This window comes from Chaetodon auriga, chromosome 12 (genome assembly GCF_051107435.1).
Source record: "Chaetodon auriga isolate fChaAug3 chromosome 12, fChaAug3.hap1, whole genome shotgun sequence".
NCBI classification, from domain to species: domain Eukaryota; kingdom Metazoa; phylum Chordata; class Actinopteri; order Chaetodontiformes; family Chaetodontidae; genus Chaetodon; species Chaetodon auriga.
In genome coordinates, this window is record NC_135085.1 from 14,759,503 (window position 1) to 14,782,466 (window position 22,964).

Here is a 22,964-nt window from a genome sequence, read left to right on the forward strand (position 1 = left end):
CAGCCGCTCTATTAAGTGTGACCAGAGGGCATTCATAACAGCAGATGGCCAACTTTTTTGTGCATATGTGTGTTTACTCTGTCAGATGACTCCAGTCCACCGCGGGACCGAGCTGCTTGGAAAATTGGCATCGCAGGGATCATGAGGAAGCCCTTTGAAAAAAAGACTCCAGCTGGGGTCACGTTCGGGGTGCGGCTGGATGACTGTCCGCCTGCACAGACTAACAGGGTGAGTCTCAATCTCCAATCTGCATATGTTTGAGAGAAAATGCAGCGTGGTTTAGCATTCGGATGACGTGAGTAGCATGAAGCGTCCTCGCACATAAAATATTGATTTTGCATCAGCTCGTCAGCCAAAGCATCACTGATGTGTACGACCCAGCTGCATGCACGTCACGTCTGTGCTCATCCAAACAGTTTGGAGGCTTTTGTGAAATGTTCCCATTCAAAACAATCAGTGATTTGACATCTATAATGTCTTCCTGTTGTGTGTTGTGCAGTTTGTTCCTCTGATCGTGGAGGTGTGCTGTAAGGTGGTGGAGGAGAGAGGTTTGGAGTACACAGGAATCTACAGGGTTCCCGGGAACAACGCTGCCATCTCCAGCATGCAGGAGGAGCTCAACAGCAAAGGCATGACTGACATCGACATCCAGGAAGACGTGAGTGACTGACAGCTGGGTTTCACAGTACACTGCACACCGCCACTGACAGCATCGTTAGCAGTGACAGATTTGTTACTGTAAGGACTGCTTTAACATAATGCTCTCCCGACCTTTCACTTCTCTGCAGAAATGGCGGGACCTCAATGTCATCAGTAGTTTACTGAAGTCCTTTTTCCGAAAACTTCCAGAACCTCTGTTTACAAATGGTGAGATCTTATAAAAACGCCGATTAAAAAAAACTGGAGTGGCATTGGATTTTTTGTGTCATTCTTCCTTTTTGATTCTAAGTGAAGCTTTTCCTGGTCTGTTCACAGAAAAGTATGCTGATTTTATTGAAGCCAACAGAACAGAAGACTCTGTGGAGAGATTAAAGGAGCTCAAGAGGCTGGTGAGTGGGAAATCTTATTCGAGCAGCGTTTAATTGAATAGCATTACATTAAAGCATACGATTAATCCTGAAACTCGATCCTTTTTCTGTCACTTCTTTCAGATCTATGAATTACCTGATCATCACTTTGAAACTCTGAAATTTCTCTGTGCTCACCTGAAGAAGGTTTCTGACAACTGTGAAAAGAACAAGGTACGGCCACTAACAGGATCTGTCAGTGTTAATGTCATCAGGAAATACCCTTCAATCCCTCGTTAATCCGTTGTCGCTCTGGAGATCATTCCATCAAACCCGATTTGTCCTAACCTCATCTGTTTAGATGGAGCCTCGTAACTTGGCAATCGTGTTTGGTCCTACGCTCGTCAGAACCTCTGAGGACAACATGGCCAACATGGTTAATCACATGCCGGACCAGTGCAAGATAGTTGAGAACCTAATCCAGCAATACGACTGGTTCTTCACTGACGACTGTGATGAGGACCCTGTTGTATGTGGCAATTCATTTCTTTTCTTTTCCCTTTGTTAGGAATATGAAAAATAAACACCTCATATTATAGATAAACCTAATTTTATGCTGTTAAGTTTATACATATGGGTATTTAAAGCTGCTTTTATTCATAATTTTATATGAGCAATGGCTCCGATAACTCTGTGTAATGTGAAAGATTTCGCTCATATTGATGAACTCACCGAAGATTCTTCTGTCTGCGGTGTCTCAGAGCCATTTAGCATCATGCAGCCCATTGTTTTGGTTTTAAGGCCCGCAGGTTTATTGTTTTAGTTCAGTCTCACTGCTTCCAGCTGCAGGAGGCAGCTGTTTTAAGAAGAAGGGGGAAAAAAAAGGCTCTGATTAACAAGCTGTACACTACTGCCCAGCACCAGCAGACAGACGTTAGCAAGTAGCTTGTGAACAAAAAGCATTTAGCAGCTAAGGAGCCAGATATTTTCCTCAGGACTGGGTGGAGACCAGGACAGAGCTGATTCAATTTATTAGTCTCTCCAGTTAATCCAGCTTTAAATAAAATCTTTTATTTTTTTTGTGGTTATCTTTTTTTTTTCCCAATTATGTGTCCTGTTCAGTCACTTATCTTGCCTCTGCTTTCTCATCTATTCTTATCTGTGTTATTTCCTCCATGTGCGGCTCCAGACCACAGCCGAGCAGGAAAGCACAGTGCAGTCTCAGCCTGTGCCCAATATCGACCACCTGCTGTCCAACATTGGACGAACGGCACCTTCACCGGGCGAAGTCTCAGGTAAATCTGATGGAGTTTTCTCTTAGGAGCAGCACTCCAGCATCACCAAAGCAAAGATATTACCATGACAGCAATAATAGATTTCATTGATACTGTTACTGTAGATTAACATGTTGAATATTTGTATAGATTTATTTGTCCTATAGATTTATTTTACGATAAAATGTGTCAGCTCTTTAATGCTAAGACAATGAACATCATGCCTCTTTTCCATGATCTTAAATTCTGTTTGAGCAAAAACAAGCCAAATTTTCTTTGTGTTTCTGTTAAAGCAAGCTTTTTCAGTAATTTTTCAATCAATATGTTCTATGGTTTAACCATTGGAAAATTGTTGAAAAATACCTTGCAGTATGTTGAGCCTTTTTTTAAATTCTTTTTTTTTATTTTGGATAGAAGTCTGTTTGGTTTCGATGTTGACTTTTCTTTTTTTTTGCCCAAAGAGATCAAATTGTCCTCAAGTTTTCCTTTCGTTCATTTGTTTGCTTTTATTCTTTATTTCCTCTTGCTCAAGTCATTTTTTCTCCCTGTGCTTTACCTGTGTTGAGACGACGACTCCTTTTCTTTCAGTTCTTTTCTTCCCCTCCTCCTCGTCTCTCACACAATCCCGGCATGTTCTTTCCCAAAGAAAACCTAACAGACAAAAAGAAACGATGGAAGTTTTAACCCTTCTGACCTCTGCCCTTCTGTGTGTAGTGTGTTGTTTTTCTCCCTTATCCCTGTCCAGCACTCACACATTACCCAATCTTGACACAGGCCAAGTGGGCGGCGTCTATCACTCGATGATGTCACTGATGGACTCTGTTTTGTCAGTGATGGACAGCTGGGACTGTAGGAAGAAGGACGAGTGTTGTGCCCAGTGTAGCTGCCTAGTCTGCAGAAACCCGCAGCTCTTTTAAATTTGGGCGAAAGGAGGAAAAAAGATAAAAAAGAAAGAAAGAGAAGTCGATGTTTGTCATTTTTCCTGTGGTGTGCACGTCTCATATTTAAACCAATACCCTAAAATTGAGGGGATACAGAGCAATGCTGCTGTACTTTCTCTGAAAGCCCTTCTGCTGTCTCTTGTTGTCTCTAAAGCTGATCGCAAGGACAAGTAGCATGGTACGGTCAACCTCAGGTTCTCTCCCGGTCATGTGGTATAATCTGTCATGATGTCTGAGGGGTGGGGTCGTAGTGGTGGGACTGAGCTGGATGTTCCCCCAGCACACATGCGTTTACACTCAAAACAAACCCACACATACCACCACGTGCCAGATCGATAGATACGTAGGGAGCCGTTGATGCAGACATGCAGTCAAATAGCGGCGGACGGGACTCCAAGCATGTAAATGTAGCGGTATTTACTGCAACAGGCAGCGTTTCCTTTCAGGTGCCTCCTCTTGTGTCTTTTTGTTTGATGTCTGTGATGTCCTTATTTCAGAATCTTTGTCCTCATTCAACATTAAGAACATCACATACTTCCACATCTCCTACTGTTACATATGTAGAACACCCGCATCAGTCACTAACGTGTCCCTCACGATGTCTCCCTACCCAACCCTGCGCTATCCACTGACACACACGTCTTGAACCTAAATTCATTAATAGCCCGTTTCCACCGCAGGAACTCTTTCAGGGGCCCAGGAACCATTTCAGGAACTCAGGAGTTTTGCATGTGTTTCAGCCAGTGAATCCAGTCGCTGAATTTAGTTTCTTTGCCATAGTTCTTGATGCTGCGGTAGCCGCTCCAGGAGTAGCACCTACAGATGGCTCTTTAACCATCAGGGCGAGTTTGCAGTGCTGAATGTGGCTGATAGGTGCCACTTACCTGCATCTTTATTGATACAATAAGGAAGCACTGGATCCCACTCCACCCCAAGGGTTGGATTTTTCTTGTCATGTCTGATGTCAATGCCTGACGTGTCTAAAGTGACACTTTTCTGAATGCAAAACAGAAATATTTGACGGTTAAACTCTCAGCAGTTGGTTTACATTCAGAACAGGTGTTCTGCAGCTTTCAGTCTCCCTTTTTCACCTCTGCAGGTCTCCTTTGCATCCATTTGAATACCAACGCCAGAGTCAATACAAGCAACATGATGAATTGTATCTCAAGCGTTGTTTGGTCTTCAACACATTAAAGGGCGGATCTTCAGGCTTTTTTACTTGTGGTGGACATGCGTTAAAGAGTACGCTCAGTTCCTGAGTCGAATTCTTGTGGTTCCGTCAGCTATTTGGTCGAAATGGGCTATTAGTCTGCTCATCTTTGTGAGCTGCAGTTTGCATGTGTTTTCTTCTTTTGCAAAGTGAGAGAAAATTTTTGTGAACGTTTTCTTTTGCCTTTTATGTTGTTTAGAACGACAGGCTACACGTTAAAGGGCCCCCACAGGAGTTAATCTAGCTTGGAGTAAGAGCAGTCTTTCCGTTACACTACGGCTTGCCTGCGCCAGCTGTATCGACCACGACACACACTCACTGATCTGTTCAGCTCAGGCCCCTCAAGTCTCTGAGTCAGAGCAAAACTCATCACTCCCTCTCCTCTGTGATGTCTTTGAGTTGGGAAAGAATGCCTACAGCTGGTTGGTGGCTACATGTGATGCTCTGTGACTGACGTGTTTGTCCGTGATGTGCCGTCGTTCCATCGATACATGAGCATGAGCTGCTTTTTGTGTCTTGGTTTACTGCTGGGTTTTCACTTCCTGTCCTCTCATCCTTCATCTCAGGCCTCTTCCGACGCTTCCTACACTTTTCCATATACTGCTTAGTGTGGGTACTCGTCTCTCTCTCTCACTCTCTCTTCTCTCTCTCTCTCAGCCGAAAATGTGTCATCGTCATTCAGCTGCTCTCATTATACTCATCATGTTTGCCAGTTTCACTCTGAACAAACTTTTCTCTGCCTTTCTTTATCTTGTTGATTGTTTTTAGCCAGTCACAGGGTTGCCAGACTTTTACTAATGTCTCTCTTCTCTTCAATACAGATTCAGCATGTAGTGACTCCTACAAATCAAAGGTAATGTCCTCCTGTCATTCACTCATGTTTCACATAAATCCTTCATTCCTTTGTCTCTGCTGTTGTGGTATGCTTACATCTTGTCTTGACGAGTCCTTAATGCTGTTTTGGTTTGTGTCAGCAGGGCTTGTGGGGGTCAGGGAAGGATCAGTGTAGCAAAGAGATGCTGCGCTCCTCCTTCTTCGCCAGCCGCAAACGTAAGAAGCCCAAGGACAAAGCTCATCCCAGCAGTTCAGACGACGACCTGGACTCTGTGTTCCCCAAGAAGGAGCTCCCGGAGGAGAGCCAGCAGCAGCCTCTGTGGTCCCCGGGCAGCCGGACCGAGGAGGAGGGGGAGACGGATGAAACCAGCGAGAAAGAGAAACACAGGAACAGCTCAGAGGAGCAGCTGGACAAGCCCAGCAGGAAGGAGGCTCTGTCGTGCAGCCTGATATCACAGCCCTCTCCCTCCCTGCCTCCAGAACACATTTCCTCCGCCCTTCAAGCCGGCTCCCCCTACGCCTCACCCTCCCATTCCCCGAACCTCAGCTACCGCATGCCGATGGCTCACCAGTCCTCTCTGTCAGACCCGCCTTCCAACTATGACGACACAGTGTCCGACCTCGGTACGATGAACAGCACCAGCTCTCAGGCGTCGGTGCCCAGAGTGAGGCGAGGCAAGACGGTGGCTCTGGGTCCAGAGGCAGGCCCCAGCGGGCTGGGAGCAGAGGTTTGCTCCATCACCTCCGATTACTCCACCACCTCCTCCATGACATTCCTGACGGGAGCTGAGCTCAGCACCCTCAGTCCTGAAGTGCAGTCTGTGGCAGAAAGCAGGGGAGGAGACGATGCCGACGACGAGAGAAGCGAGCTCATCAGCGAGGGGAGGCCGATGGAGACGGACAGTGAGAGCGACCTGTCGGTGTTTACAGTGGCAAAAACTGATCAGCGAGAACTGCAGGAGACTCATCGACCCCTCCCTTCCCACAGACTCATCGAGTGCGATACGCTCTCCCGAAAGAAAGCTGCTCAACAGAAAAACAACAGCGAGTCTTCATTGGATGGAGCTTGGAGCGATAAGGATTCCAACAGGCTGTCGCGAGTGTTGGGGTCGGTCAAAGGCCGCTCCACGGGCAGCCTCAGCTCCTCGTCTCGTAGCGAGTTAGATAAGGCCGAGCCCACGTGGAAGCTGAAGATCACCGACAGGCTGAAGGTGCGTCTGCGAATGTCTGTGGATGACATGTTTGGCGTGGGCAGCCAGAGGAGCCGGTCCCCGGAGGGCCGCAGCAAGAAGAGGAACATCAGACGCAGGCACACCATGGGCGGTCAGAGGGACTTTGCAGAGCTGTCCGTATTGGGAGACTGGCAAGTCGGCATCGGGTCAGGCTCTCGGTCTGAGCTGTCAGCTGTGGACCAGCTGAAGCCGAAGTGCAGCTCTCAAGACTTCTCCATCGGCGACTGGATTGCCCGCGAGCGCCACCGCACCAGCAATCCAGAGGTCAGCCTGGACCTCTCTGAACAGCAGGTCGGGCTGTGCAGAGCGAGCTCCCAGAACCTCGGAGCCTCGTCCTCCTCTGACCTCCCACACCATCCAGCTGAGGTGTTGAACGGGGACGTCCCCCAGAGTAAAAATCTGAGCCTCTCGGCCACCGCTCACCCGCATAAACTCACGAGTTCCCAGGTGGTTCATTCGCGCTTCTATCAGTACCTGTGAGAAGTGTTGGACGCGTGTGACTGTGTATGTTCCCCGTCTGTGAGATGTGTACGTATCTGGGAGTCTGTCAGTATAATGTCCGTTGTGTGACCAATGTTAGTGAATGAGCATGTTGTACAAAAATTGTCTGAGTGTGTGGCTGTAACTGGTGTGTGTGCGCGCTTGTGAAAAGAGAATTACTGCACACAGGGATAGTTGAGCTCGCTCGTGTAGAAGGCATGAAACAAAATGTTGTTTTTACCTTTCTAATTTCTTTTTTTTTTAATGACTGTGGGATGGCTGAGCAGGAGGACATCCTCCCTCCCAATACAAATCCCTGCAATGCTGAAAACTGAGAGGACCTGCTGCTCATGAAAGAATGAGCCCGTGAAGTCTGCGCAAGGAAGTGTGAACAGTGGCACTCGAGTTAATGTTTTAGCGAAGTGGCTTTAAGGATGAACTGACTTTTAGGTGAATAGGAAGTAGTAAAAGTTCAGATTTTTAGTATTGCAGAGGAACTATTTTTGTGTAAAGAAAGTTACGATGTTGAAAGTCAGCGAGTCTCTCAGTAACCAAATGAAGAATGTACAGACATGCTTGCTGTATTACTGACTAAAAGCTTTAGATGCTTGTGTTTCACTCTAAAGTGTACATATCCCTATTTTTCGGTGTACTTGAATTGTGTTTTTGGTACAGCCTGTGTGTGGACTGCCTACAAGCTCTCTGCTGTCAAAGGGGCCTTTCCAAAGGTACAGAGGTGACGAGGAGACACTGGACTTATGCAAAATGGAAACAGAGTTCTTATTCATCCCAGTTACGTGGTTTAAAGAGCAGTGAACAACATCCCTCTGATGCAAAGTGTTACGCTGTGTTTTAGTGTTCGTGGCTCACACATTGGTCAGTCGACTGCAAAGAGGAAGAAAAAGTTGGAAGGAAAAAAAAATGGGTAATCAAATCAGAAAATCATGTTTCTTCACAATAGGAAGTGCCTCACAATGAAATGTTAAGGGTGCCATATTGTCTTTGTTGAGACACCAAGATGTTACTGTGAATGACATTTTTTTTACCGTCGACTCTCAGTCATTCTACAGGTTATGTAACGAAATGCCGAGCTTCCATTCCTTAGGCGTTCCACTCTGGTCTTAACATGTTTTATACGCTTTTTTTTTTTTTTTTTTTTTTTTCTCCTGTTTTTCCATTTTTTTGATTTTAACAGAACTTGAATTTTAAATATTCCTTGTAAAATAAGTAACTTAAATGTACATATAAATGCCATGTTTTAGCTGCTTTACTTTTCATTTCCATCAGATCGCAGGATAAAAAGTACAGTATTGTGAGACGACGATGATGATGATGATGATGATGATGCTCATGTGGCCTGTGTGGGTGTTGTGGGCAGTTTGGTACTTCTCTGTGGAGAGAGGACCCTGCATGAGGAAACACTTCATTGAGCTGGAGCGTTTGTACCAATGCTGTGTTCCTCTGATTGTTAGAGGGGTGTGCACAGACTCCTGAAACACTGGAAATAAATTTTGTCAATGGCAAACGCCCGTCTGTGTTTATTTTTTTTACTGCACTGTAGAAAAGCATGACAGGAGTAAGAAGAGGAAGGCCGTCATTTACAGTTAGGATTTAATTGAATCATTGCTGTTGAGATTTAAGTTTGGTGCCTATTGAAACTATTCATCCCCCTTGGATGTTTTATTGTTATTTTTTTTAACTATGTAGTTTTGTTGATCTGTTTTGACTTTGATATTAAAGGGTTCTTTTCTGTCGGCCAAAAAAAATGAAAACTTTCAGTGGGCTGAATATTTTCTCAGGTGCTTAAACCCGATCAAACAGATGCCTGATAGATTCCAACCAGGGTCGACATCCGAGTCTGAATGTTGGTGTCTGGATTTCACCAATCAGATTTGGCCAAACTCGTATTTGCGGAACTGAATTTCAGCAACTTGAACATATTTCAGAAAGTTTCTAAGTGTGTTTTAACCCTTAACAAGAGCTCACAATCAGGCTTGTATGGCTGAGAAATTGGAAAAAGAAAAAGTTAAGTACATGAATTCAGAAAATATTTCACTGCAAAAAATATTAAGGAGCATTTAAATTTCAACATTAAGTATTCAGTGTTGGTGATACTTGATAGATCTGTTTCAAGTTGGCTAATCAAATCCAAACTTTACTGGGAAAAAAAGGGAAAATTCTAAAAATACTTTTTTAAAATTTGAAATCATACTTTTACATGTTCTTAAATTTGCACCACTTAAAAGTGTCCTGTTTCACTTGACATATTTTGACGTGTCACAGTATGCACAGGTGTAAATAATGAAATTAATGATGGATGATTTTAGATATTCAGTTGCTTGAAAAATCTCAGCCCTCAATGGTACTGCAGTACCTCTACTGCACACTAGAGGGCGGTCACATACTTGGTTTACACAGTAAAAGTGACAAAGCTAACTAAAGGTACATTTCAAAATGCTTTATATACAAGTTGCACATACAACATAAAGACTTAAACAATATAAGATTTATACACTTTGTACATCAGATGACTAGTAACCACTGACAATACTAACAGAAGTGACATGGGGAGAGAATCAAGCCAGTTAACACACAAAGAAATTCACAAAATAATGAAAATTCAGCATAGTTAACTCACCAGTATGCCAGTTTCGAAGGTAAATATCAAGAACTGTGTTTGCAAACTAAATACATTTTTGTCAGTATAATACGTCTTTCAAGCAGACATACAAGTATTTTGTCTTCGGTTCTTTCCATGTTTTGAGATAAAATGTGCCATACCTTGTGAATTTAGCTTCCCTCACTTAACAACTGGCTCTCCTTTGAGGAAAGTGAAATCATGATCTGGTTTCGAGTTCAGCACGCTGTTCAGACAAGGACCTATCCATATTTACTCATTTTCAGTGTCATGTGGGCTCCTAACATGACCATTTCACCCACAGTAAGGCACGGTGACTAACAGGACAAGAGTTCAATTCGGAAATATGAGGAGGGAAATTATGATTTCTTACCATTTTTTAGAGACACTTTGTTTTTTGGACTACAACACAGGTTAAACATTGTGCCCTCGTTTTTGTGAAGCAACTAAGAACTGCTGCAGCCAGACATCCACTCATAGACACAACACTGAACAGAGAAATTCTGAGAAACAAGTAGCAGTAATCATACTCATGAACACAATAATCAGTAAGTTGGTCGGCAAGTTTTTCAGAAACTGGCAGCCTTTCAAAAGTTAAACCTCAACATAATGAACTGGTCTTCACGGGGGATACTTTGTGCTGCAAAGCGCTCGATCAAGGTGCCTGGTTTGGAAAGGAGACGCATTGCTCAATGTTGATCCTCTATTTGTCCACCAGAGGGAGTGCTAGTCCACATATTCCAATAGCAGAGAGAAAAAGAGAGGGAGGGACGGAGAGAGAGAGAGAGAGAGAGAGAGAGAGAGAGAGAGAGAGAGAGAGAGAGAGAGAGAGAGAGAGAGAGAGATGGGCTGTCCATGTCTGAGATTTATTTTGTCTTTCTGGCTGGTTTCCTTGCCAGCAGCCAGCACGAGGTGAGAAGAGAGGATGTGGGCCGAGGCCCCTTTGCACATGCAGGTGCTGCACTTCAGAGTGGAGCTGAAATCTGATTGGACAGCAGGTGGTGTGGGTAAGAAAGATCTCTTGCATATTGTGCTGTCGTAGCTGGCCGTGGGCTGCTCAGAGGGGCAGGCTTAACTGTCGTCCTCGTCCTCGTCCTGCTGGTCGTCCGTCAGAATCTCCGGCACCCGGAAACACTCCTCGAAGAAGTTGACCAGGGATTGGCTCAGGTGCTGCTGTGTCCCGTCACTGTGGAGGAAGTGTCCCTCATCTGGGTAGATCTGTAGACAAACACCCAGGAATGGATTTAAACAGAGCTGCACCAAAAAAACTCTCAATGTTGATTCATCTTTTACTTATTGCTCATTGATTACCTATTTAGTTTAGAAAATGTGAGAAAATGTACATCAATATTTTTCATTTCCCAAAGCCCAAGGCGGCGTCTTCAGATTGCTTTGTTTGTCCAACTAACAATCAACACCCCAAATACCCAATTTACAATAATAACCAACAGAAAATGCAGCATACCCTCATATTTTTAGAGCTGAAACCAGATTACTGCACATTATTTTATCTTAAAACATTACTCACATGCCCATACACATGTACATTAAAACACTGAGGCTGGAGTCGAAACGATTATCCAGATGATCAATTAGATGTTCACTGGAATTCCGATAATTGATTAATAATGCAAGTCATTTTATTTCATTTTTAACCAAAATACAAGAAAGATGGTTCAAGCTTCTCCAATGTGACACTTTCCATTATAATAAGCTGAACTCTGACTCTGGGAAACTGGTCTGTCAAAATTGTCCACACTCATTGTTCTGTGCAAAAATGCAATCTTCTATTCAGCCACAGCAAATATGAGGCTTCGGCAGTCTGATTTACATAAATCTAGTGGCTATCTTCCAAATTTACAGTCGTTTTTAGTAAGAAATTCCCGTTTTCCCTACAACAAAGAAGCAGGAAATGACATCTGTGGATTTTGTCCTCCATCACTTACATTAGACTCATGTTCCCGACATTAAAAATGTGAACAATCATACATCAAAATGTTAAAATGGATTCTGAGAAAGCAGAGCTTTCGTCATGAAATCATCACACATTGACAAACATCACAGTTCAAGGTGCATTTGTCAGGTGCAGCAGTGATTTCAGCTCACCTGTAGAGTGTAATTGGCCTTCTCGCTGATTAAATGATTGATAAATTTGGCCGTGTGCTGGAAGTGAACCTTTTCTGTAGAAGTGGAGAGGATACGTTTGGAGAGACACATTAGGGTCAGATCACAGCTAAACAGTTAGTGTTTCACTCACTGCAGTATTGAGGGATGACACATAAAACACATCTGTTACCGTCTGCTGTTGGGTGGATGATCAGGTACTGCTTCTGCAGGAGCTGACCCGCTCTGTGTGCTAAATTTGCCACCTGAAGGAAAAAGAAAGAAGAAAATCCAGCATGTATCTCATCTGCGTCCTCTCAGTAATGACCATCAAGTCCATGTGTCCGTCTGAGATGTTCAAACTTTACCGTATATACTCGGGAATCCGTCTTTGAGCCGAGGTACCGCTCTGAAAATGCTGATGCTGCGAAAAGAGGAAAAACAGAGTTAGACAGATCGGGCATCTTTAGACGAGAGCGTGACATCTTCAGGTGAAAAATGTCTGGAAAGTTGTACCATATAGCTCAAAATCTGTGATGGGGGAGACTGCCGTTCCACATTTAAGTTGGGTGAACTCCTCAGAGCTCAGAAGCATGGTGGCTAAATATCCTCCATAGGCCTGAACAAAGACACACAGAAACAGTGTCTGAATTAAACTTTATGGTAAGAATCTTCATGTGTCTCTAAATCCAAATCACAGTTTATCTCAGGAGCCTCTTTCTGCATGTGTCCTCCTTACCTTTCCATAAACTCCCATCCGAGTCTTGTCAATGTAAGGCTCTTTGGATATGAACCTAAAAATGAAAGGAGGTTGGTTAAACCGCAGTTTAACTTTTGGGGTTTGGCCGCCGTCATGCTAAAGCAGAAGTCTTACCTGAGCGCCTCCAGCTGGTCCCTCTCCTCCAGTATCCCCAGTTTCCTCCTGACCTTGTGGAGGAAGTTGGTGCCCTGGAAGCCGCTGCCGTGGCCGTCAAAGCGGATGACGATGGTGCCGAAGCTGCTGACCAGAACTGTGGCCCAGTCCACCCGGAACTGCTCCGACACCATCTGGCCGCCGGGCGTACCGTCCCTGTGGAGAACACAGACAGGACAAGAACAAACCACGGCCATGTTGGAAAGCTTTCTGAGAGATTAATTTTAGATGGAAAGTGTTTTATTTCAGCATCGTCAGTATCATAACTCCACAAATAGAGGGTTTAACATCAAAATGAAAAGATTATAAATGATAAAAAATGTCACCTCCGAGGAGCAGAGCGACGCTATCCAGTCCAGCAAACCCAAACAAAGGCTTTCACGACCTTTCACAGACTCTTATCATATAACATGAATAATACAGTTTTTACAAATGTTGCATCCACTGCAGGATATTCTAGTTCATCTTTTATCATATTCTAGACTTACAGCATGTTGTAGCTCTGAAACAATTTGTGATTACGTGAACTTTCATGACTAATTAGTCGTGTAAGTCGTTTATCAAGCAAACATTTTAAACATTTGCTGCTTGCAGCTGCAGAAATGGGAGTATTTGCTGTTTTTCTCTGTCGTTTACAAAAATCATTTTGTAACATCCCGTAAGCCAGTTTTTCACTCTGAGCTCTTCCGTATTGTGACATGCACTTTTAATTTTCTTAAGATTTCATAGAGCGAACAATCAATTCATTGAAAAATTACGAAACAGGCAGATTAAAGGGTCACTCCGCCGTTTGCTCGTTAGTCCTGGTGAAAGGATAAGATAGGACATTATTGATCGAACAAAGTGAAAGTGATGTCATCAGGCTTATCTTTGCTGTAATTTGAAAGACAGGCTTTGAGCAGGCATGCAAGACACTTTTGAGTTGAATTATGGGAGATTTTTTGGCTTTCGACCCACTCCAGGTTCTAAAAGCCAGGATATGCCAACCTTTTCTGACTTTTTCTGTTTTTAATACAACTCCTGTGACTCACCCAAATATAGGGAGGTGCAACACTAAATCTTTATAATACTGCAATATTTTGTTTTTTTTGGAATAAAACCAGATGTATTCATACTTACACTAGCAGCAGTAAAGGGTAATGGGCCGTATCTATGAATCCCGCTGGCTTCAGAATCTGCATTGTCAGAGCTACAACAGATAGGACAAGATCAGCGGGAATCTTATGATACAAGACGACCGGCTGTGCTGTCGTTAGGATGGACACATGGCAACCGTGTATTCAGCGGGAGCGTGGGCACGTACTGTAGTCGTCTATGATGATGGTCTTGTTCTCCACTTTGGGCATCTGCATGTTGTTGTACGTGCTGTTTACCCTTTCATTGGTCTCCACATCAAACACCTCTGCAGTAAAAGAGAGTAATCAGGTTTGTTACAGCCTCTCAATGACAAGTCTATTCGGCACAGTTTCCGTGGTGGACATGGTGATGCACCGAGACGACACTCACTCTGTTTGTCCTCGGTGCTGTAGACAGCCACGCTGGGTACATGTGGACCTGCACAAAACAAATCAGGAGAAAAAAAGGCACTTAACAGGAATGCAATAATTGAAGTTGACACTTTAAATTGCAAGTAACAAGGCACTGACGAGAGGCTGAAAAACCCCCCACCATACCAATAATCAAGCCTCTTAAACCCAGTCCTTCTCTGCAAAGAAGCATCTCCCCGTCTCATCTTTAAGAGACTTCAGAAACAACGCTCGCAGCCAGCGCTACAGTTAATAATCTACCTCTGTCCCAAGAGGAAGCAGCTTATTATTTCACAATGGAGCTACTCTCCAAAGATCCAATTAATGAAGAAAGCCAGTGGCACTTCTCCTCTCCGGAGTGAGCCCTCTAAACAAATCAACGTCCACAGCTACTGCGATGTTGTGGCCCTGTTCTGAAGACACAAGGGCGAAAGAAACAATGGCAGAGTGTCTCTGAGGAACACAAGGAATACAACAACTCTTTGTCAGGTGACAAATACTAAAAGCAGAAAGCCACACACGCAGCTCAGCAGTGCTCACATGACTGTTGGCAGGCAGTCAGGCCTTTATTTCTGTGGCTAATCAGAGGGGTCCAGCAGCGGTTTAAGGTTATCTCCTAATGTCCAGTTGGATATAAGCTCTCAACCTGACGTGCAGCACTAATTCAATCACACACTGTTACCAAAAGAGCTTTTACTCAAGGGTTTCAAGGCCGAGGATGCTCACCTTTACAGTAGAGTATGAAGTACTGCATGTTGTGGCTGAACGACACGTCCACATAGCCACAGTTGAACTCACAAGAAAGGCAGCAGCGGTTGAATGGGGGGATTGTGTCAGCACTATGGGATGGTATTGAGTTAAGTATCATTGTATGCATTAAACAGCACTTGCAGTAAACACAGAAGTACTCAGAACTTCTACTAAAATCCTACCTGTACAAGTGCCGTCGTTTGGGGTCGTCCTCTGTGCTCAGGAAGTATCTGGAAAACACCCAAACATTAGCGTTAAATTAGAAGATTTTGCAGCTCTGGCTGTTAAAAAAATGTGCGCGCAAAAGCATCAAAATGTCTTACATGAGGTTCTTTTCATGATTGTAGGCCAAGATGCTGGTGACGTCCCAGTCTCCAGAGGTCAGGGACTGAAGTATGTCGGTGCTCGTGTTGGGCTGGAGGAAAACGAAAGGTTCAACACACTGCACCAAACTGTCAACACAACACATCATATGGAGAACTCTGCAGCTGCTCACCATAGATGTGGACATTGAGATGTGGAAAAACTTTCCTCTGCCGCCTTGAGGGATTGCTCTGGTGAAGAAGAACTTATGTCCGTCTTGGGAGAAGAGCGGCGCTTCGTTCTGCAGAGTGGAGAGAAAAACATCTGCATGTGCATACGAACTGGTCTGAAACGTGCCTGCAGGGTTTTTTGATCTCCTCTTGTTTGCTTGTTGAAGCTCAGACGCATGGAGCAAACGTTTTTTTACTAAGTGCTGCACAACAACAGGGAAAGCAGTGTTTTCATCACGTACCTGTCTGTGCAACCAGCTCTCACTCTCATCTTCATGTTTCTGAAAAGAACAAGAGAGTATGAGTTTAAAAAATGTCGGCACTCAGCCCGAAGCCCATTTGTTGCTATGAAAGAAAGTGGAAGTTTGACATTTTGAGAAAAACCCTTCTTTGCTTTGTGATGGAGAGTTAGATGACAGAATTGATACCACTCTCAGACTTGTCTGTTAAATGTGAGGCTGCAGCCAGAAGCTGGTTAGATTATTGCACAAACACTGGAAAACAGGGGGAACAGCGAGCCAAGCTCCATCCAAAGGCAACAAAATCCACCTTCCAACATCTCTAAATCTCACTGTTTAACACAGCTATCTTGTTTGTTCAATCCATACAAAAGAGGAAGTGGAAAAGCCACAGCTTGCCTTTTTACTGGGGGTCATGTGTCGGACTATTTAACATACAGAGTGAGAGGGGTATTGATTCTCATTCTAGTCTGCACCAGAAGGCGAATGTGTGTATGTCCAGAAGTTTTGAGGTCATGAAAATCTACTTTAAAAAAAACAGAAGCGAATCATTTCCTTAAACGGCTGCGCTTAACACAAAACACACAGTGACAGCAGATTTCATACTCTGCCAAGTCAAATCTGCAGGACGTTTCACCTTAATGCAGACTCCAGTGGTAGCCTCACACAGAGTCAGGATGGAGTTGTTCTGGGCTCTGTTCAGCCAGTTGATGGCCAGTTTGGTGCTGGTGGCCCATTTCACCATGGTGATGTAATATTCCCTCCTGGAAAACCACGAGATGAGAGAACATCATCACTGACAACCTCTGTCTTGGCTACCTTGACAAAATGCTCCAGGGACATTTTAGGACTGTATTAAATAAGTATTTGGTTTCATTTTCCCCCAAATTCCACATCATCAGAACGAGTGCGTTACAGTCGATTCCTTGTCTTACATCACCTTCCATCTGTGTTTTCTGCATTGCGGAAATAACAGGGCCTTACTGTTTTTGGTGCTTGTTAGTTCATACACACTAAGGCGCTGCTGGGCTGTCACTCACCCAATTCGGGGGTCATCAGGTTTCTTCATCACCACAGTATGCAGGGGGCCGTTGAGGCTTACCACTGACAGGTGTACTACAGGGTTTTCCTCCCCAGCCTGCAACAGTAGAGTAGATAGATCAGACTGAATTTCAGTTTAAGACAGCTATTATGCATTTTGGTCTCTACTAACTCCTGAACTAAATATCTGGCTGCTAGTTTCTCCACTGTGTTCACCAGCTTATCTCTAACTGTGTCTGTCTGCCGTTTGGAGTGGGACAGATCGTGTACAGTGAGTTTTTAGAGAACCCCTTTGTCACATTGCTATTAGAAAAATATTGATTATAGCAGCTTTAAATTTGCCCAGCGCAAGAATAGGTGTGAGACTGTGAGGGATACTTGCCTTTGGGTAGTGATACTCCAAGCTGGCGGGGTACGGCGTCCCCGTGAAAAAGGGAACTTCCATCTTTGGCACCAGCGTGTCATTGATGGTCATATAGGCCAGACGCAGCCCGTCTGGAGACCACCAGTGGGCTACGTGGCTCTGCAGGATCTCCTCTGTAACACAAAATAATCAGATATTATTCACACGGTGAAGAAAGCATGAACTGAATTTGACCTTGACCCAATGTTTTCCAAAAACCAGACTGACTTTAGGGATTCATCATAAAGTGATTCAGAAAAACAATAGTCAGAGCCAAGTTAATCATTTAAAAGTGTGATGTTTGGCTCCTGACAGTTAAAGTATTTGACTACAGCACCACCAGCTCCCTAAAATACATAAAAAGTTTGGAAAGCAATATCTGCAGCTATCTCATTAGTCGGTGTTTATGTACTTCATATTCTGACACGGATAAAGACTTTTCCAATACATCACCATTTGAACAGCCACTAGTTATAATATTAATAGCATGTGTGATTTATGGAGCCCATTCCCTGCACCGTCACTGAGGAAAAGTAAATTAATTACTCATATTCGAGTTTGACTGTTTGAAATCCAATAGTATGAAACTAGAAGCTTGGCATTGCAGTGAATTCACCGTGTTGATGTAGATTTGATGCCTGTGAGTAACAGAAAGACAATTAATATTAATCATAATTACATTTTCTATTTATCTTTGCCTCTTTCCATTGCTTAAGGTTTTGTTGATGATGGTGGAAGTTAAATGTAGACTTTGGTTGAGAACCGAACGGGTACAATTTGGACGAAGGTAAAAAGTGCAGAAATACCTCCTCACGAGGAAAACTGTACCATTTTGAAAGGCACACAGACTTTCTCTTCTTGCTGTTTCAGGGAAAAAGAGATGCTTTTCTTTTTGTTTTTCCAGCACTGACTTCCATCCAGCAGGGGGCAGAAGAGCTCCATGAACAGCACACACTACTCCTCTACTGTACCTACATGTGGAGAACCAACAGCCAAACAGCCTTTTCCTGACAAAAACCATCAGCTCAACCTTGATGTGGACTTGATGAGACAATTTGTCAGGCTGTGTTTTTTTTTTGAAAGCACGAGCTGAAGAGATTTTGTTTTCGTGAGCAGCACAAAGAGACAACAATCATTTCATCATCAAGCCTGTGCTGTAAAAGGAGAAATAAAGGCACCTTATACTTTGAAGCCTGTTGAAACAGGGTGAGAGCGGGCAAAGGAGATTATTCATTGTTGAATTCCAAAACATTTAATCGAGTTCTCGCTGTAAGGCCAACCAGTTTATTGCAGTGCAGCAGGATTTTCAAGGTCTGTGCCCGCAGAACGTCAGCCGACACAATTTCTTAACTGAGGGAAGGCACAACATCAAATTTACTTTGTCCATTATTCCGACGGTTGAAGGTTGAAGCATTTGATAAGGCTACAGTCATGTTGCTGCTAAGCCTGTAGAATACCCGGTCTATCTGCAATTCATACAAGATATAAAGGTTCGTATTTCCTGTGACATCAGTATGAAAAGATGGCGCAGTGCTTCTTGCCCTTGCACGACCACTTTGGGCAATCAGTGCTGGAGTGCAGTGGATCGGTCATGAGCTGGACCTCTGTGCATTGACAATCAGTGCTCTCTGAGGCAGAGATACAACGGACTGAACCTCCATCAGCTGAGGAAAGGGCACAGAAACCCACATGTGCAGGTAAGTATAGATACAGACACACAAACTCACATGTCGCATTCTGGTAAAATCTATTTCTTTCATCCCTTCCATCTCCCAAACGCACCTCTCTACAGGAGACATTCATCGCGACTTCAATCCCACGTCTTCACTATCTTTAATCTCTTGATCAAAGTTAGAGCTCGCATGTTTGGTGATGCGGTATTATGACAAGTGAGGAATAATTATTAGCTCTGATCAACATCAAAGCCTCACAGATAATTATTCTTTTTTTGGCCAAGTATTGTTCGAACCCACAGGACTGCGTTTGAAATGTTCGTCAGGCTCTAAGTGTTTCAGAGAAATGTGAATCATTTGAAACACAAGTTTTTAGTCTATCGTTTAAAATATTCCATTTGATGTCATGGTGCAGCGCTTTTCGTTTGAATTATTCAGCGGCGTCTGCATGATATACTGTTACTTAAATGAGCTGTGCAACGAGGAGATTCGGTATTTATAAATTGCACTCTCACACATGCGGAAAAGCCCCCCCCCCCAAAAAAAGTGGGATTTTAAAGGAAATGTTTGGCTTTTAGAGGCTCAGAGGGATATGAATGAAAACTTGCCTCTCTGGGAAACACAAGCTGTTTAAAATTGAACGTGTGGATCCAGATACTACAGGTCACCTGAAATCACCTGTTCTACCTCTTGAAAACAGACCGCTAACAATACCATGATGGAAACATTTGCTACTCACAATAAAGCTTGAATTCTCTCTCTTGAGGTTGAGGATGTTTGACTGCAGACCACCGAGACAGTGAAACAACCTCACCTTGAGCCACAATCGAACAACTTTCACCTGAACAATGCGGTACACACTGCTGTCACAGTGAGCCTGTAAAAGACACACCGCACACTCCATGATCTCTGTTTTTCTGAGACAGTCTGTTATCCGCTGATAAATCCATGAAACATAACAGCAAGACAAATCTTTCTCCGGCACTGAAAATGGATTACTTCTTTCATGTCATGTTCTGTGTCTACAACAAAGAAATAATCCCATTAATGAAAAACCGATTAGAGCCAACCCTGAAGCAGTTCATGCGCTCTAACAGAATTTCTCTCATAATAACTGACATTTTGCAATTACATTATTCAATTACACTGCAATTATTATCCACAACCACCCTCTGAATAAATGCCAAATGAATAATCACAACAATGCTGGAAACAGACGTCATCACTTATCAAACCTATAAACCTTGTTATAAATGAATGCACGGCGGAGAAACTAGTCTCAAACATGACAGCGCATCTGTAAACAAAGCCATATCCAAGTGGTATGTAAATGGGATGTCTCTCTCACATACCGGAATGCAGTAATCAGAAAATGTCTCATATTAAATTACAAGTATGCCGGCTTTTGAACATCTGCTGAGTGAGACTGCAGCGCTGCAGACATGAATTAATTAAAATTGCCTGAGCACAGAGATGAGCTATGGGAAGTCAAGAGAAGGAGGGGCACTGAAACGTAGCCAGCTGCGCCCTTTCAAATGGAATCACGCACACAAACACCCACCATGCCTCCAGGTGGAGGCAGGTGTCATAAGATTGGATCAAAATGGTCTTCAAATTTCCTTCTGTGCACTGGGTGTGTTGTTCATGCTCCGGTCTGGGCACTGTAGATCCAATTAAAGAGGCTGTAATCAATATTTTTATTGCAGCAATGGATCACATGGCAACTTGTAAATGAAAGGAGTTACTGGTTGTGACAAACCCACAGAGAATTATTACCCTATTCTGCCTTTCCCATCACATCTACAGAGCAGTTTAACACCTCTCAGCTCATTGTTTCCATTTCTTAGGCCCTAAACTTTACTCTTTCGCTTCAGTCTCACTGTTATCAAACTGTATGCTAGCCGCTTAGCACCAAACAGCAGACAGAGTGATTAGCTGGTAAACACGGTGGAGCATTTAGCAGATAAACACCCATTTCCCACAAGAAAGCAAAAACAGAGCAAAGAGAGTAAATATTTGACTTATATTCAAGAGGTGGACAGTTTAAACACATACAGTGAAAGCTAATGGTGCTCCAAGTGTGCTGATGTGTAAATAAGCAACTGCTCGCTAACACAGTTTAAAAGGTGATCATCTATGAGTGATGTGCTTCCAGATGGTTTCCATTAAGCCCTAAATATTAGTTATAGCAGGTTTGACTGAAATCCTAACACTATTCTAAACAGTAATGCAGCAGTTTGGAGAAGGCCGTTTACTTTTTCAGCATCACAATGGCCCCCGAGCACAAAGCGAGGTCTGAACGGTTTTCTGAGTTTGGTGTGGAAGAACTCGACAGGCCTGCACAGAACACTGACCTCAAGTCCATCTAACACCTTTAAGATGAACTGGAACGCCGACTACGAGCCAGACCTTATCACCCATCATCACTATCCAACCTCTAAACTAGTGCTCTTGTGGCTGAGTGGCAGCAAATCTCTGCCAGGCTCCAAACTCTTGTGGAAAGTAGAGTGAAAGGGTGTTACAATAGCCTGTTAATGCCCTTGGTTTTGAAAAGGGATGTTCAATAATCACATACAGTGTGACGCAAAGGTGTCCGCATTCTTTTGGCCAGGTAAGGACTTCGGTATTTGGTCCAGTTTCACTCACTCCCTTCAGTCCTGTCAGTTCTTAAGTCCACTATTTGCAACATGGGAATGATGGATAGATATCACCGTGGGCTGTGTTTGTACTTGTCTTACCTTCATACAGCCAGTCAGCCAGGCCGTTGAAGATGACACCCTCTTTACCCGTGGAAACCAGGCGGATCGCTCGGCTCTCTACTGTTGTTCTGTAGTAGATGTTGTTTTCAAATATGAAGATCTGGACAGAGAAATGCAGAAAGGAGAACCACCATTAGTGTCTACACCACTGCATGGAGCCTAGAATCATTACGTGTATTGCTGTAGTGCTCGGCTCACACCTGAATTTCAATTTTCCGCAGTGCAAAGCTGCGACTACTTTATTCAGCCTCTGCATCTGACATCTATTTACAGTACAATCCTTTACTCTAAACCCACCTGTGGCTTCTTATCACAACATGTCTTTATCTTAATCCAGACAGAAACACAGCTACCCACTCGATGACACTTCTAAGCTAACAGACTCAGTCAACAGCAGCCTTAAGCACTGTATTAATAGATATTTCCCTAATTACAGTTTGGATTCTTCTCCAAAGCAGTTTGAAACCCTTTCTGTTGCTAATCAAGGCGCTGGAGTTGGCTGAGGCCCTGCAGGCGCACACACACACACATACACATACACACCCTTGAAATCAAGCACAGGCACACCATTTTCCCCCCTCTGTTTATTGAGACATTATGCTGTCTGCTGGGGTTGTGCAATGGCTGAGCTAAACTGCGGGTTAGACTGCTGATTGAAGCCCTCAGCACCAACAATGGCATCGCCTGAGGGAGTTAAGACACACCGCTGGCAGATGAATGTGTGACACTTAAAACCCTCTGTCAATCCACTCCAGTGTTTTCGCTGCTTTGCCTGGTGCCAGTATGGAAGAGACGAATGTGGGATTGATTTGTATCTGAAGCTGGGGTCGTGTTGGTGCGACTGGACTGTCAGCTGAAACCCCTTCACTTAAATCTAAGCCTGAAATCGGCAGCTCTAGAATCCAAAAAAAAGAAAAAGATATGGCTCCTTTCGCTCGCTCTGATCTATGGCAACTGTTGAGAAAATCAAAGTTTTATATTGTGGGATCAACATCTGAGGAAAACAGATCAATGCAGGGCTGTGGAAAGCAAAGGAAGCTGGTGGTTGGCGAATGTTGCGAAACTGCCAGGGGACATAGCAGAAATCATAGACGGCTTTCAAAAAGTTAGATGAAAATTTAATTCTGAGGATTTTAATTATTATGATTTACACCTTGGCCAATGCCGCCTCTTAACTTTGCCTCAAAACCTTGATTCATCTTGGCAATGTTAGCGCCAACTGATTAAAAGAGAGTCTTGAGTCTTCAGATTCAAGGGACTCACTGTCAGCAGAAAACCCATTACAGCATTTAGTCGTGAATGGCCTCTGAAAACTGGAGTCATTTGTAAAGCAGGTGACGGCCTGTTGACTTAAGCTCACTGTTTCAATGACTTTTCAGTCTTCAAGGGATTCAGATGAGATAAAGCG

At 43.7% G+C, this 22,964-nt stretch overlaps 2 protein-coding genes across 5 annotated transcripts in view; one reads left to right on the forward strand and one right to left on the reverse strand.

Annotated features, from left to right (window-relative positions):
- Positions 1-8,503, forward strand: part of arhgap21b (Rho GTPase activating protein 21b) — a 35,226-nt gene extending 26,723 nt beyond the window's left edge. For all 3 annotated transcript variants that reach the window (XM_076745271.1, XM_076745272.1, XM_076745273.1), the window contains 9 exons: positions 86-228; positions 500-658; positions 789-867; positions 976-1,049; positions 1,152-1,241; positions 1,369-1,536; positions 2,197-2,302; positions 5,254-5,285; positions 5,410-8,503. In XM_076745271.1, coding sequence (XP_076601386.1) covers positions 86-228; positions 500-658; positions 789-867; positions 976-1,049; positions 1,152-1,241; positions 1,369-1,536; positions 2,197-2,302; positions 5,254-5,285; positions 5,410-6,978 — 2,420 coding nt within the window. In that variant the 3' untranslated portion in view covers positions 6,979-8,503. The remainder of the gene's footprint in view (positions 1-85; positions 229-499; positions 659-788; positions 868-975; positions 1,050-1,151; positions 1,242-1,368; positions 1,537-2,196; positions 2,303-5,253; positions 5,286-5,409) is intronic.
- Positions 8,504-9,421: 918 nt separating this feature from the next.
- The window catches only part of LOC143329410 (A-type potassium channel modulatory protein DPP6-like), a 58,262-nt gene continuing 44,719 nt past the window's right edge, over positions 9,422-22,964 (reverse strand). For both annotated transcript variants that reach the window (XM_076745275.1, XM_076745274.1), the window contains exons 8-26: positions 21,536-21,656; positions 17,104-17,258; positions 16,721-16,818; positions 16,318-16,444; positions 15,684-15,722; positions 15,405-15,512; positions 15,232-15,323; positions 15,091-15,138; positions 14,885-14,997; positions 14,139-14,186; positions 13,936-14,034; positions 13,752-13,821; positions 12,594-12,788; positions 12,459-12,513; positions 12,236-12,338; positions 12,088-12,143; positions 11,913-11,985; positions 11,723-11,796; positions 9,422-10,834 (exon numbers count right to left, since the gene is read on the reverse strand). In XM_076745275.1, coding sequence (XP_076601390.1) covers positions 10,688-10,834; positions 11,723-11,796; positions 11,913-11,985; positions 12,088-12,143; positions 12,236-12,338; positions 12,459-12,513; positions 12,594-12,788; positions 13,752-13,821; positions 13,936-14,034; positions 14,139-14,186; positions 14,885-14,997; positions 15,091-15,138; positions 15,232-15,323; positions 15,405-15,512; positions 15,684-15,722; positions 16,318-16,444; positions 16,721-16,818; positions 17,104-17,258; positions 21,536-21,656 — 1,821 coding nt within the window. In that variant the 3' untranslated portion in view covers positions 9,422-10,687. The remainder of the gene's footprint in view (positions 10,835-11,722; positions 11,797-11,912; positions 11,986-12,087; positions 12,144-12,235; positions 12,339-12,458; positions 12,514-12,593; positions 12,789-13,751; positions 13,822-13,935; positions 14,035-14,138; positions 14,187-14,884; positions 14,998-15,090; positions 15,139-15,231; positions 15,324-15,404; positions 15,513-15,683; positions 15,723-16,317; positions 16,445-16,720; positions 16,819-17,103; positions 17,259-21,535; positions 21,657-22,964) is intronic.